Below are 16,363 nucleotides of genomic sequence, written 5' to 3'. Positions count from 1 at the left end.
GAGCTGCATGTATGGGTTAATAGTGTAACCTATACCTGGTAAAGATGGGGTAGGAATTATCCGTTCAGCTATACTGGATAAGGTCTGTGCAAACATAGCCCAAGGTGGATCCATTTGTACCGGGATCTGCCTTGTATTTTGCTGAAAACTAAAGCAATTTGTACACAAACCATCCTGAACCAGATCCTGAGAGGATAATACATTTTTGCAAGACAAACATGAAATGAATGTTGGTGTTGCTGTGAGTGTACCTTCTTCGCCCTTGCTGCTCTTAGACATGATAAATAATCAGCACTTTCACAGTGTACTACACAATTTGTGACTGTAATCACTTTAAAGAATCTAAAATGACCTACAATCTGACCCTACCCATGCACCAGCATTGAGGATCAGAAAGAACAATTAACAGACATACAGTAAAGTCGGCAATCACACTAGCAGTCAGTCACATGTTATACATTAGTATAATAAGCAATATGAGAACATCAACAACAAACATATCTTTTAAGTATGTAGGAGAGCAAATTACTGTCATGTTTAAACTGATCTAGCGTATTCAGACACAATGCGACAGAAACAACAGTAAATGTATACAGGCTCATATGCAATAGGCACTTATCTAACTATTTGTACTCAAAAAGGTAGAGATTTTCGTGCTGTATAACCCGTACTCAGTAGAGTAGGATACAGGGAGACTCACCTCGCTTCCAGGATCGATCAATACGTTAGCGTTCACTGAGTGGATCCAGACGCTACTAGTGTACACTGCCACTCCATGAACCTATAGTGAACACAGACGCTCAGTGAACACAGACGCACCGGTTACACAGCCGCCTATGCTGCAACCTGGTCCCCTCGTGGTAGCGTCTGGGACAGAAGCTTAGAAACAGTTCATGGTGGGAGACTTGGCGGAAACTGGTCATGAACCGGGGGGAGGGGCGACCAGGAGAGCGTCTGACTCCCCCTGCTGACATCAACCCTAGGGAAGCCAATCCGGGGCCATTTTTTCAATCCCGGGTATCGGGATTGAAAAATGGAATCCCGGGATTGGCTTTTACCTAGGTGGCCGCCCCCTCGCCCCACCCCGCCCCGCCCGGCACATATAACTCACCATATACCGGGAGCGGGCGGGAGGGGAACACCGTGTGAACGCTGCTGGCGTCTCCCAGCAGCAGCTAACAGCGCAGCGTGACCTCGCACGTTGCGCTGGGGACCCGGAAGCAGGAAGCCGGGCAGCGTTTGAGCGTCCTGTGGACGCTCAACGCTGATCCCTCAATCCCCGGGATTGGAGCTTCCAATCCCGGGATTGAATCCCGGACATTTTTGGGCCTGAATCCCGGGATCCCGATCCCGGGATTGGCCACCATAATTGTGGCCTCATACTATTCCTGGAGCCTATGATCCCTAAGGCCTAGGGCTGGTGCACCCGCGGTGGCAGCCGCGTCAGCTACTGTTTGGTAGTCTCCTCACAAAACAGTGCGGCTGTGTCCGTATTCCATCTACTAAGTGGAACCGATGCCTTACCTTCTCCCTGTGCTCCAGCCACAGCCTGGTAACGTCTGATAGACCTGCTAGTATATTCGACACAGACGCCCGCCGAAACACTGTACTCGTGGGTAAGCATTGTCGTGACCCAGCGGAGAGTTGTTGGAGCGACTCTTTCTAATGTACGTATAAGATGCTGTTTAGAAAGATCACTCAAAAAAAAAAAATAGTATGACTATAAAAAGAAAAATAAGAAAGCTTAGGGCTGCTAAATAACCACAGCCCTCTGACCATGGTCCGGCTCCTGCCGCACAAAACAAAAAACTGATTTGCCTGAGCCAGTGGGCGGGGATATATAGACGGGCCAGTTTCATCCTGGGAGGCCAGAAAGGTTTGATCGATTGGTGCCAATCTGCTCACGCTCCATCATATCCCATTGTTATCCTGTGGGTAACCTGAGGACCCTGCCGGAGAAAGGACCAGTTTCCAATTCCCGGGTGGGATTCATCATTGGAGATGTGAAAGGGGTATGAGGGGAATAAGGAGCAAGGAAAGCTGGATACAGAGAAGGGAAATCTGACAAAGAGCGAAAGAAGAAGAAGAAAAGAAAAAAAAAGAAGCTCATCAACTTTCTCTAACGTCCTAGTGGATGCTGGGGACTCCGTCAGGACCATGGGGAATAGCGGGCTCCGCAGGAGACAGGGCACATCTAAAAAAGCTTTTAGGTCACATGGTGTGTACTGGCTCCTCCCCCTATGACCCTCCTCCAAGCCTCAGTTAGGTTTTTGTGCCCGTCCGAGAAGGGTGCAATCTAGGTGGCTCTCTTAAAGAGCTGTTTAGAAAAGTTTTTTTTTTTTAGGTTTCATTCAGTGATTCCTGCTGGCAACAGGATCACTGCAACGAGGGACTTAGGGGAGAGATCTCCAACTCACCTGCGTGCAGGATGGATTGGGATCTTAGGCTACTGGACACTGAGCTCCAGAGGGAGTCGGAACACAGGTCAGCCTGGGGTTCGTCCCGGAGCCGCGCCGCCGATCCCCCTTACAGACGCTGAAGAAGACGGCAGAACGGAGGTCCGGAAACAGGCGGCAGAAGACTTCACAGTCTTCATGAAGGTAGCGCACAGCACTGCAGCTGTGCGCCATTGTTGTCACACGGCTCACTGACCTAGTCACGGAGGGTGCAGGGCGCTGCTGGGGGCGCCCTGGGCAGCAATATAAGTACCTTATTGGCAAAATAAATACATCACATATAGCCATTAAGGCTATATGTATGTATTTTAACCCAGGCCAGTTCTTAAAAACCGGGAGAAAAAGCCCGCCGAAAAGGGGGCGGAGCTTATTCTCCTCAGCACACAGCGCCATTTTCCCTCACAGAAAGGCTGAGGGGAAGGCTCCCATGCTCTCCCCAGCACTGCACTACAGAAACAGGGTTAAAACAGAGAGGGGGGGCACTGATTTGGCGATATAAATATATATTAAATGCTATAAGGGAGGAACACTTTTATAAAGGTTGTCCCTGTATAATTATAGCATTTTGGTGTGTGCTGGCAAACTCTCCCTCTGTCTCCCCAAAGGGCTAGTGGGTCCTGTCCTCTATCAGAGCATTCCCTGTGTCTGTGCTGTATGTCGGTACGTGTGTGTCGACATATATGAGGAAAATGTTGGTGAGGAGGCGGAGCAAATTGCCTGTAATGGTGATGTCACTCTCTAGGGAGTCGACACCGGAATGGATGGCTTACTTGTGGAAGTACGTGATCATGTCAACACGCTGCGAGCCGGTTGACGACATGAGACGACCGGCAAACAAATTAGTACCTGTCCAGGCGTCTCAGACACCGTCAGGGGCTTGTAAAAACGCCCATTTACCTCACGGACACTGACTCCAGTGTCGACGGTGAAGAAACAAACGTATTTTCCTTTAGGGCCACACGTTACATGTTAAGGGCATGAAGGAGGTGTTACATATTTCTGATACTACAAGTACCACAAATAAGGGTATTTTGTAGGGTGTGAATAAACTACTTGTAGTTTTGCCTGAATCAGATAAATTAAATGAAGTGTGTGATGATACGTGGGTTTCCTCCGATAGAAAGTTATGGGCGGTATACCCTTTCCCGCCAGAAGTAAGGGCGAGTTGGGAAACACACCTTAGGGTGGATAAGGCGCTCACACGCTTATAAAAACAAGTGGCGTTACCGTCTCCAGATACGGCCGCCCTCAAGGAGCCAGCTGATAGGAAGCTGAAAAATAGCCTAAGAAGTATATACACACATACTGGTGTTATACTACGACCAGCAATCGCCTCAGACTGGATGTGCAGCGCTGAGGGGGCTTGGTCGGATTTCCTGACTGAAAATTTTGATACCCTTGACAGGGACAAGATTTTATTGTCTATAGAGCATTTTAAGGATGCATTTCTATATATGCGTGATGCGCAGAGGGATATTTGCATTCTGGCATCAAGAGTAAATGTGATGTCCATATCTGCCAGACGAAGACACGACAGTGGTCAGGTGAGGCAGATTCCAGACGGCACATGGAAGTATTGCCGTATAAAGGGGCGGTCCATCGGACCTGGTGGCCATGGCAACAGCTGAAAAATCCACCTTTTGTTCCCCGAGTCACATCTCAGCAGAAAAGGACACAGTCTTTTCAGTCTCAGTCCTTTCGTCCCCATACGGGCAGGCGGGCAAAGGCCAGTCATATCTGCCCAGGGGTAGAGGAACGGGAAGAAGACTGCAGCAAGCAGCCCATTCCCAGGAACAGAAGCCCTTCACAGCTTCTGCCAAGTCCGCAGCATGACGCTGGGGCAGTACAAGCGGACTCAGGTGCGGTAGGGGGTCATCTCAAGAGTTTCAGCACGCAGTGGGCTCACTCGCAAGGGGACTCCTGGATCCTACATGTAGTATCCCAGGTGTACATTGGAAATTCGAGACGTCTCCTCCTCACAAGTTCCGGAAATCTGCTTTACCAACGTCTACCTCCGACAGGGAGGCAGTATTGGAAACAATTCACAGGCTGTATTCCCAGCAGGTGATAATCAAAGTACCCCTCCTATAACAAGGGAGGGGGTATTATTCCACACTATATTGTGGTACTGAAGCCAAACGGCTCGGTGAGATCTGAAATATTTGAACACTTACATACAAGCGTTCAAATCAAGATGGAGTCACTCAGAGCAGTGATAGCGAACCAGGAAGAAGGGGACGAGATGGTGTCACTGGATATCAGGGACATTTACCTACATGTCCAAATTTGCCCTTCTCACCAAGGGTACTTCAGGTTCGTGGTACAGAACTGTCACTATCAGTTCAGACGCTGCCGTTTGGATTGTCCACGGCGCCCCGGGTCTTTACCAAGGTAAATGGCCGAAATGATGATTCTTCTTAAAAGAAACTTGGACGCTTTCCTGATAAGGGCAAGGTCCAGAGAACAGTTGGAGGTCGGAGTAGCACTATCTTTAATAGTTCTACGACAGCACGAGTGGATTCTAAATATTCCAAAATCGTAGCTTTTCCGAGGACACGTCTACTGTTCCTAGGGATGATTCTGGACACAGTCCAGAAAAAGGTGCTTCTCCCAGAGGAGAAAGCCAGGGAGTTATCCGAGCTAATCGGGATCCTCCTAAAACCAGGAAAAGTGTCAGTGCATCATTGCACAAGAGTCCTGGTAAAAATGGTGGCTTATTACGAAGCAATTCCATTCGGCAGATTTCACGCAAGAACTCTTCAGTGGGATCTGCTGGACAAATGGTCCGGATCGCATCTTCAGATGCATCAGCGGATAACCCTATATCCAAGGACAAGGGTGTCTCTCCTGTGGTGATTACAGAGTGCTCATCTTCTAGAGGGCCACAGATTCAGCATTCAGGATTGGATGCTGGTGACCACGGAGGCCAGCCTGAGAGGCTGGGGAGCAGTCACACAGGGAAAAAATTTCCAAGAAAGTGTGATCAAGTCTGGAGAATTCTCTCCACATAAATGGAGCTAAGAGCAAAATTATAAGGCTCTAAACTTAGCAAGACCTCTGCTTCAAGGTCAGCCGGTATTGATCCAGTGGGATAACATCACGGCAGTCGCCCACGTAAACAGAAAGGGCGACACAAGAAGCTGGAGGGCAGTGAAAAAACTGCAAGGATTTTTCGCTAGGCGGAAAATCATGTGATAGCACTGTCAGCAGTGTTCTCTCCGGGAGTGGACGACTGGGAAGCAGACTTCATCAGCAGGCATGACCTCCACCTGGGAGAGTGGGAACTTCATAGGGAAGTTTTTCCGCATGATTGTGAGCCATTGGCAAAGACCAAAGGTGGAAATGATGGCGTCCCGCCCGAACAAAAAACGGGACAGGTATTGCGCCAGGTCATGAGACCTTCAGGCGATAGCTGTGGATGTCCTGGTAACACCGTGGGTGTAACAGTCGGTGTATGTGTTCCCTCCTCTGCTTCTCATAACCAAGGTATTGAGAATTATAAGATAGAGGAGTATGAACTATACTCGTGACTCCGGATTGGCCAAGAGGGACTTGGTACCCGGAACTTCAAGAGATGCTCTCAGAGGACTAAGGGCCTGGGGAGCTAAGAAGGGACTTGCTTCAGCAGGTACCATGTCTATTCCAAGACTTACCGCGGCTGCGTTTGACGGCATGGCGGTTGAATGCCGGATCCTGAAGGAAAAAGGCATTCCATAAGAGGTCATACCTACCCTGGTCAAAGCCAGGAAGGAGGTGACCGCACAACGTCATCACCACATGTGGTGAAAATATGTTGCGTGGGTGAGGCCAGGAAGGCCCCACGAAGAAAATTCAACTAGGTCGAATTCTACACTTCCTGAAAACAGGAGTGTTTTGAGCCTAAAATTGGGTTTCTTTAAGGTTTTAAGTTTCGGCCCTGTAGAATTTCTTCCGAAAAGAATTGACTTCAGTTCCTGAAGTCCAGATTGTCAAGGGAGTATTGCATATACACCCCTTTTTGTGCCTCTAGTGGCACCGTGGGATCTCAACATAATGTTGGGATTCCTTAAAATCATATTGGTTTGAACCGCTCAAATCTGTGGATTTGAAATATATCACATGGAAAGTGAACATGCTGTTGACCAATATCTCACATGGACAGTGACCATGCTGTTGGTCCTGGCCTCGGCCAGGCGATTGTCAGAATGGGCGGCTTTGTCTTACAAAAGCCCATATTTAATTTTCCATTCGGACAGGGCAGAACTGGGACTCGTCTCCAGTTTTCTTCCTAAGGGGGTGTCAGGTTTTTCACCTGAAACAACCTATTATGGTGCCTGCGGCTTCTAGGGACTTGGAGGACTCCAGGTTAATAGACGTTGTCAGGACCCTATATATATATATATATATATATATATATATATATATATATATATATATATATATATATATATATATATATATATAGTTTAGGACGGCTGGAGTCAGAAAGTCTGACTTGCTGTTTATATTGTATGCACCCAACAAGATGGGTGCTCCTGCGTCTAAACAGACGATTGCACGTTGGATCTGTAGCACAATCCAACTTGCACATTCTGTGGCAGGCGTGCCACAGCCTAAATCTGTAAAGGCCCACTCCACTAGGAAAGTGGGCGCATCTTGGGCGGCTGCCCGAGGGGTCTCGACATTACAACTTTGCCGAGCAGCTACGTGGTCAGGGGAGAACACGTTTGTAAAATTTTACAAATTTGATACTCTGGCTAAGGAGGACCTGGAGTTCTCTCATTCGGTGCTGCAGAGTCATCCGCACTCTCCCGCCCGTTTGGGAGCTTTGGTATAATCCCCATGGTCCTGACGGAGTCCCCAGCATCCACTAGGACGTTAGAGAAAATAAGAATTTACTTACCGATAATTCTATTTCTCGTAGTCCGTAGTGGATGCTGGGCGCCCATCCCAAGTGCGGATTGTCTGCAATGCATGTACATAGTTATTGTTACAAAAATCGGGTTATTCTTGTTGTGAGCCATCTTTTCAGAGGCTACTTCGTTTTGTTATCATACTGTTAACTGGGTTCAGATCACAAGTGGTACAGTGTGATTGGTGTGGCTGGTATGAGTCTTACCCGGGATTCAAGATCCTTCCTTATTGTGTACGCTCGTCCGGGCACAGTACCTAACTGAGGCTTGGAGGAGGGTCATAGGGGGAGGAGCCAGTACACACCATGTGACCTAAAAGCTTTTTTAGATGTGCCCTGTCTCCTGCGGAGCCCGCTATTCCCCATGGTCCTGACGGAGTCCCCAGCATCCACTACGGACTACGAGAAATAGAATTATCGGTAAGTAAATTCTTATTTTTTTGTATAGATTGAAGTGGGAAAACGAGAGATCGGGGGGGACCAGAAAGGAGCAGTAGGCAGTAGGTTCCTACTACTGTAGGATCTACTGTAATGTCCGACGCTAGTAAAACTCAGAAAATGTAATAGGCAGTAGGAAATACAATACCTGTGGTTTTGAAGACATGTCATTTGTACATTTCTGTTTCATATCCATCTCTTCCCGCATAGGATTTACTCCACCAATGCACTTATCACCAGGAATCTTACGGTACCTGTAGGTCGAAGAGTTGGTAGTATACATTAAAAAAAAACTTTAATATAAAAGCAACAATTGTGGAAGATCATCTTGAAGAAATGAGCCTACAGATTTGTAATGGGGTTTGACTGATACAGAAAAGACAGTAGTATAAAAGTTAAGAAGTAGTCAAGATGCTCATCGTTACCCGTTTGTCTTCAATTTTTCTTCCTTTCCATATACACACAGTTCTAGCTCATGGCCCTTGAGTTCAGGCTGTTCCTCACATGTCGACTCATTTTCCTTACGGAAATATCCAAAGTCGCTGTATAAGAAGAGTGGAAACTTATTCAATTACTTTCATTGGTGATCAGACAGGCATACTTTGGTCAACACATAATGATAGTATGTACACGTATGAAATTACCACATATAGTCATCCAGTGTACAAGTACAGTACACAGGTTCTCGGCTCACTAGGTAATTCCGTCCATTCTGGCACATGGAGGCTTTTCGCAAACGCAGATACTGTTCTTTATATCCCAAAACACAACCATCAGATGGGGCCTCAGGATCTGTAGAGTGTGCCAACCACTTAATATAATCCTTATCTTCACCTAATTAAGGGCATCAGAGACAGACATATTGAACACCAGATAAATATAAAATACATATATATCAGCCAGTTACCATAAATAACGGTGTTGCAATAAAGCAGTCTGTGAAATACAAGCAGATAGGAGCACAGTGACAGGACAACAGAACTCTTGCTTTATACTCACAATTCTGTTTTAGAAGAGAAGCAAAGTCTATAGTATAGGACATCCAGTAGTGTCTTAGAAAAGTAGGCGGATACCCCCATACAGTGACATTCAGGGAACGAGCACCTGGCTCTGAAGCCAGGCCAGTGAAAATCAAAGGATCTTTGGAGAAGTTATAAGAAAACCAACACTGGCCTTCATCTGTTGAAAACCTAGATGGGAAAAAGGTACACACATATGAATGATCAAACGGTCATACACATACAAAATAAACGTTACCTACGGATTGAAATGGTTGCCTATTTTAATATTTGGCTATTACAATACGCAAGAAGAGAGAGAAAATAGGATTTTGGTACTTACCAGGTAAATCCTTTTCTTTGAATCCATAGGGGGCACTGGAGTACTCTTGGGATATGGACGGTGTTAGCAAGGACTGGGCACTGAATATTCAAATTTCAGTAACTCTCCTCCCCTCCATACTCCCAGAATACCTCAGTGTTTTTTCCTGAGGCAAACAGGATAGAGAGGATGAACAATGGAGAATTACCTATAACATTATAACATAATGGACAACAATAAAGTTTACACATAACGTAACTGACAACTAACCAGTTGATACCATAACCGATAGATCGGTGAGAATGTGTTACCAACCATAAGATCCACTGAACTTACCACAACCAGGTAAAACTGCTCTGGGTGGGCGTCCAGTGCCCCCTATGGATTCAAAGAAAAGGATTTACCTGGTAAGTACCAAAATCCTATTTTCTTTTTCATCCACTAGGGGTCACTGGAGTACTCTTGGGACGTACCAAAGCTTCCCCTGTGGGCGGGAGAGCTGTTTGGCACCTGTAACACTAAGCGGCCAAAGCTATATGCTGATGCCGCAAACGTATCAAACTTGTAAAAGCGCACAAACGTGTGCACTGATGAGCCTGTAGCCGCACGGCAAAGCTGCGTCGTAGAAGCTCCATGACCAGCTGCCCATGAAGTTCCCACAGAACGTGTGGAATGAGCTGTTCCTGATGTAGGCGGCTGTAACCTAGCATGAAGGGAAGCCTGACGTATGGTCCGTTTTATCCATCTGGATAAGGTCTGCTTAGAAGCTGGCCAACCCATTTTGGTCTTGGCAGCATGATAGAGAACAAACAACGTATCCGTCTTACGAACTGTAGACGTTCAGGATACCTAAACGCGTAATGAGCGTACCACATCCAAAGTTCCCGAATTACCTGTTCACACAGAAACTACCATTGGTTGAATGATGTGAAAAAGATGACACTACCCTTGGCAATAAAACAGAATTCGTCCGAAGTTCCGCTCTGTCATCATGAAACCCCAAAAAACGGTGGCTTGCATGACAAGGCACCCAAATCTGAAACACGCCTTGCCGAAGCTAAGGCTAGAAGAAAAATTGTTTTCCAAGTGAGAAACTTAATATCCACTTGCTGTAAGGGTTCAAAATATGACAACTGTAAGAAATCTAAAACCAGATTCAAGTCCCATGGCGCTGTAGGTGGAATGAATGGAGGCTGTACTCGGAGGACACCTTACAGAAAGGTGTGTACAGTCGGCAATAGAGCCAAACGTCTTTGAAAGTAAATTGACAAAGCAGAGACCTACACCTTTAGTGTAGATAAACGCAGTCCTCCATCTAACCCCGTCTGTAGAAATAACAAAAGACGGGATAACTTGAAAGATGATGTCGGAAACTTCCGAGCTTCACACCAACCTATATAGGCACGCCAAATTCTGTAATAATGAGCTGCCGTAACTGGCTTCCTAGCACGTAACATGGTTGGTATAACAGATTCTGGAATGCCCTCTCTTCTTAAGAGGGCGGTCTCCACAGTCACCCCGTCAAACGCAGCCGCGCTAAATCGGGGTAAAGGAACGGACCCTGTTGTAACAAGTCCGGACGTAGTGGGAGCGGCCAAGGATAGTCTGCGAGTAATCCGCGGAGATCCGAGAACTAAGCTCTCCGAGGCCAATGAGGCGCCACTAGTATGACTGTGGCGGACGCTTTCGATCCGTTTTAGCAACAGAGGGAGCAGCGGAAATGGTGGAAACAGATACACGAGGCTGTACGGCCACGCCATTGTGAGAGCATCCACCGCCACTGCCTTTGGATCTCTTGTCCTGAACACATACTGGGCGTTTGGTGATTGTGGCGAGATGCCCTCAGATCCACTTGAGGGTAACCCCACCTTTGGACCAACATGTGAAACCCTTCTGGATTTAATGCCTATTTTCCTGGATGAAAATCCCGACGACTGAGATAATCCGCCTCCCAGTTGTCTACTCCCGGAATGAACACTGCCGACAATATCACTTGGAGATGCTCGGGCCAAATGAGGATTCTAGCTACTTCCCCGCATTGCCATGTGGCTTCTCGTTCCTCTTTGTTTGTTAATGTACGCGACCGCCGTCGCGTTGTCTGACTGCATCTGGACAGTCTGAGACCGGAGCATGTGCACTACTTGTCGTAGCCCATTGTAAATTACCTGGAGTTCCAGGACATTTAGAAACAGCAATCTTTCGTGATCTGCCCAGAGACCCTGGAGCTGACAATTTTGAACCACAGCTCCCCAACCTCTGAGACTCGCGTCCGTCGTTAGAATTATCCAATTCCAGGCGTTGAACCGTTTCCCTGCGGTTAGATTGTGTACTTTGAGCCACCAGAGTAGAGATACTCTGGTCCGTGGCGACAACCTCACCCTGTGGTGAATCTGCAGATGCGAGCCCGACCTGCGAGCACATCCAGTTGAAAAGGACGCGAGTGAAATCTTCCGACCTGAAGCGCTTCGAAAGCCACTACCATTGTGCCTAAGAGGCGAATGGACAAATGTACCGAGACTGTGCGTGGCTTGAGCACTAATTGTACCAGATGACGAATAATCTGTACCTTCTGTTGTGGTAGGTAAATTCTTTGAGTTACCGTATCGAGAATCATACCTAGGAATTGAAGTCGTTGAGACGGAATTAGATGTGATTTCTTGAAGTTGACAATCCAACCGTGCTGAACTAGTACATTGTACGTTAACAACGCATGTTGGAGGAGTATCTGTTGAGACGGAGCTTTGATGAGCAGATCGTCCAAGTACGGAACTATTATCACTCCCAAGGATCTGAGATGAGCTATCATCACAGACATCACTTTGGTGAATACCCGAGTCACTGACGAGAGGCCAAACGGTAGAGCCTGAAACTGGTAATGGTTCTGCCGTATCGCAAAACGCAAGAACCTCTGATGAGGTGGCCAAATCGGAATGTGTAAGTACGCCTCCTTGAGATCCAGCGCAATCCTGAATTCCTGTGGCTCTAAACCTGCAATTACTGACCGCAGAGATTCCAACTTGAATCTGTAGTGAGTGACGTACTGAATGAGACCCTGTAAGTTCAATATTGGCCTGACCGAGCCATCCGGCTTTGGAGCCACAAACAAACTGGAATAATAACCCTGACCTTGTTGGTGTACAGAGACCGGAATCAAAACTGCGGAATCCAGCAGAGACTGAATGGCAATTTGCAGAACCGCCCTCTTGTCGTTCGACACAGGCAGTCCTGTCTTGAAAAACCGCAGTGGCGGGAGACAGTCGAACTGTATTTTGTAACCTTTTTACATTAAATTGCGGATTTACCCATCTGTGGATGTCTGGAACCACGCCAAATGGAACGTCTGAAGGCGTGCCCCCACAACTGGAGATCCGAGATGGCTGGGAGCCCGTCATGCCACTGGCTTGTTGATGGTCTTAGCGTCCTGACGACGGTTAGTGGTTTGTTGAAACCACGTCCTCTACCACGTCTACCATGTGTGGTTGTTCCTGTATCACGGCCTTGATAGGGCTGAGGTCTAAAGGATTGGAACGCTGGTTCAGAGTATTACCGTCTAGGTACCTCAGAAATCCATATGTCCACTTCAGGACCAAACAATTTCTCGCCAGCGTAAGGTAACGCTTCTATACCTCGTTTAACCTCTGCCTCCGTCTGCCAAGAACGCAGCCAGAGGGCACGTCGTGCCGCATGATCAGTGAGAATTATAATGTGGTCTTTTTGTAGGCTGACCTGAGCTGTGTGCCACGCAACTATAGCCTTATTCTCCCAAATTCCCCCTAAAGTAGGTCTAAGCAACACCCCGGCTGCTGTATACATTGACTTTAGTATAGCTTCTAGCTTACACTCTGACGGGTCTTTAAGCGTAGTAGCAGAAGGAATGGGTAACTGTGAAAGTTTTGACACCAGCGAATCCACAGCCGGTGGATTTTCCCATTCATGGACTCTGGTTTATTAAGAGAATCTGAATAAGGAAAACATACTGAAGATCTCTGTTGTTTAGCAAATAACACTTCATTTGAAATAGGTTCTTCAGTCTGTACAATCTAGAACCTGACGTGCGGCGGCGTTAATAGTACCCTCACTATCTGACTACTGGCACACCTCACCCTCCTCATATTCTTCTTGCAATATGGAGGTATGGCATTGAATCGTCATAACTATTTTTTCGGAATAGAACTAGACTTTTGTGCAAAGTGCTGGACGACTCCTGAGCCCCTACTGGTATCTCAGGAGGCATTGTCCTAGCCTCAGATCTCGCCGTCACACGTTCCTTACCTGCCGTGGCCATTTTTGATTGTAAACCCGACATAACATCCTCCAGCCTTGGTATGGAGGCTGAGGGGAAGGGAACATATTTGTTGTATTTACAAACATATTGTGTCACACACAGACGTTGCAGTTAAGCTGCCTTTGAGTTAGCATTAGCCTGACTTATTATGTACAGATACAGACAAGTAGAGAAAGATAACAAGTCCCACGACTCAGTAAATGTTACTAAAGTGTATATAAGCCTGAAGTGCAGTGCACATAGGCTACACTACATGAAACCTGATCTCTGCAAAATTCCTAGTAACACCCATGCTCCATCCGATGGCCGAGTGTAGTAGGACAGCAACTTCCTGAAAAAAAGAAGCAGGAAGTAGAGTTAAAATGGCGTCCTGCCATGTGCTTAATATATACAAAGATATGTATACCTACATCCATTATATATATATATATATATATATATATATATATATATATATATATATATATATATATATATACACACACATACACACACACACACACACACACACACACACACACACACATTTAAAGTTACATGCAATATAGGCTTAAAAGCCTGAATGTGTGCTGTGCATGTGCTGCTGCATTAAAATGCAACTTAGTTTATAGGGCCTCTCGCTTCAATGCGAGCACAATCCTCCACTCTCCCGCGCGACCTCCCCCTCACAGACGAACCGCGGCAGCAAGCACTGTCCGCGGTCAGTCTCCCCTCTCTCCTCCACCGGCAGACAGAGCCGCGCCAGCCGGCGTTCGCGGCCCAGAGCTCTGAAACGGGAGGGAGGGGGAAGAGCAGCGGCGCAGGGAGCCGAGCGGTGGGGAGCGCCCAGCTGCGGCTGCTAATACCATCAGTCCGGGCTGGGTAGTGGCGGCAACAGGCATGATGTTACACTGGCCGGCGGGTCGGGAGCGGCGGGTAGTGCGGGCGCTATGGAGCCTGTGACAAGAGGCAGGCAGCAGGGAAGTAACGGCCGGCGGCAGGTACCACACACGGCGGGGCATAAATACCTGCGATCCAGTGCTCCTGGACTCTGACGGGGCTTCTCCAACAAGTTCCGTTCAGTCCTTTCTGCAGCCTCAGCTGTTGTTAGCTGAGCTGCTTGTGGCTGTGAGGGGGCTCCTTTGTGAGGCCCGACACGCCAAGAGCTGCACGCAGCAGCTTCTATAATCCCGTACCCAGAGCTTTTGTGTAAGCTGGGAAAGGATTGTAATGTATAAAAAATAAAAACAAAAATATTTAAAAGTAAAAAATGTATGTCCCCCTCTGGAGGTCCACACTTGTGCTTCCTGTCCATGTGAGCACCGAAAAAACACTGGGGTATTCTGGGAGTATGGAGGGGAGGAGTGTTACTGAAATTTGAATATTCAGTGCCCAGTCCTTGCTAACACCGTCCATATCCCAAGAGTACTCCAGTGACCCCTAGTGGATGAAAAAGAAATACTGTATGTCTCACAGACACTTTAGTGGCATCAGGGTTAGCAACTGCCAACAATAGAAAATATTTTGACCAATGCACTGTATTTATTCTCTGTCCCCATAAAATAAAAATGGACTGCATTACACTTGTTCCAGTTTATCCTCCACTTAAAAAGAATACTAGTCACTTTTCCACTAGGCTCTTAGTTTAACCTTTTCCCGATTTCCCTTTTCTTAACCCATTTCTGTGGTCCCGGTTTGTTTCTCCATTACTGCTGTGTATATGCATTAGTAATTACGAGCTGTATTGTCCCTCATTGAAGTAGGATGAATAATGCTTTACTGACTGTGGTGCTGAAAGAGTCCACCATTATTTATTGGTCAAAGTATTCTGTCAGCAGGTGGCTCCATAACTGCTGTAACCATATGACCACCGCATTTGAAGGAGTGGTGTGATTCAACATCTAAAATGCTCAGGATATGCTAAAAGTGTTATTGCCCACATGCCGTAAGACTACTAATGTGCTTGCCAATCTTTCTGGCAGCAATAGTAAAATAAGAAGAGCATAGAAATGACACAAACCATGTCTATTGGAAATATTCAGCCTCTTGTTGGACTATTCACATAACCAACATTTAAATATCTTATTGGCTGACTTCAACAGCCAATATGCATTTTACTCCTTACTTGCATCAACATACAGAAATGTATACATGTAAGCATGTTAAAAGGGGAACACTAAACAAAATATAAACTTTTGCAACATGATCGCTAGTATTCAAATAATTAACTAAAACAGTGGGGTTCCTGTACCTGGAAAACCATGCAGTTTGGGATATCCTAATGCCTAGTGCCTAACAGCACTTGCAATATGCAAACTCCAGGTTGTCATTTGGAATACTAACAGCACTGTTTAGGTGTCCCAGACAGATGCTTCATGGAAAACACCAACAAGCATCTGTCACAGAACCTTGCACGGAAAGTGGATGGATCAAGCTTGATAATAAGATATTTGGAATTCTCCTGTAATTCACATTGCCAGTTCAGTATTTACCCAAATCCCATGAACCACATTCCACTCACTTGATAGTGTTGATAGGCATCTCACTTTGCTCTACTGCCACAATAAGTCCTCCAGAGTCCAGGATGGCATAATGATGGGGGCCATCCAACACCCGGTTCCATGAGTATCCGCCGTCATCTGAGAGATATACACTTGGAGTAGAGATTGACACTGCATCCCCCACACTACCTGCGATAAGAGAATACACAGTGATTCAAACAATAATGCAAAATAATCACATTACTCTGTTGGGGAAGATCACTTACCATGTGCAATAACTATTCCCACAGCATTGGGCTCAGACAGTGGTGGTAGTGGGACTGGAAGATTCTGCGACATGCTGTACTGGGCATGTAAATGCAAACTACACTGTGGCATAGATATAAATAGGAAGAAAAAAAAAGGAAGAGTCATTTACATGGATATGGCACTGTGATATACCAAAATACATAAATTGTAACACACACACACACACACAATTGATGGCGATCAG

At 46.6% G+C, this 16,363-nt stretch overlaps 1 protein-coding gene across 1 annotated transcript in view; it reads right to left on the bottom strand.

Moving 5' to 3' along the window:
• Window positions 1-16,363, bottom strand: part of SORT1 (sortilin 1) — a 167,392-nt gene that overhangs the window by 27,787 nt on the left and 123,242 nt on the right. The window contains exons 12-17 of the mRNA XM_063955210.1: window positions 16,137-16,239; window positions 15,891-16,059; window positions 8,785-8,975; window positions 8,430-8,619; window positions 8,211-8,327; window positions 7,934-8,039 (exon numbers count right to left, since the gene is read on the bottom strand). Coding sequence (XP_063811280.1) covers window positions 7,934-8,039; window positions 8,211-8,327; window positions 8,430-8,619; window positions 8,785-8,975; window positions 15,891-16,059; window positions 16,137-16,239 — 876 coding nt within the window. The remainder of the gene's footprint in view (window positions 1-7,933; window positions 8,040-8,210; window positions 8,328-8,429; window positions 8,620-8,784; window positions 8,976-15,890; window positions 16,060-16,136; window positions 16,240-16,363) is intronic.

The sequence above is a fragment of the Pseudophryne corroboree genome, chromosome 2 (genome assembly GCF_028390025.1).
Source record: "Pseudophryne corroboree isolate aPseCor3 chromosome 2, aPseCor3.hap2, whole genome shotgun sequence".
Taxonomy (NCBI): Eukaryota; Metazoa; Chordata; class Amphibia; order Anura; family Myobatrachidae; genus Pseudophryne; species Pseudophryne corroboree.
This window is presented reverse-complemented; position numbering and strand designations above follow the sequence as displayed.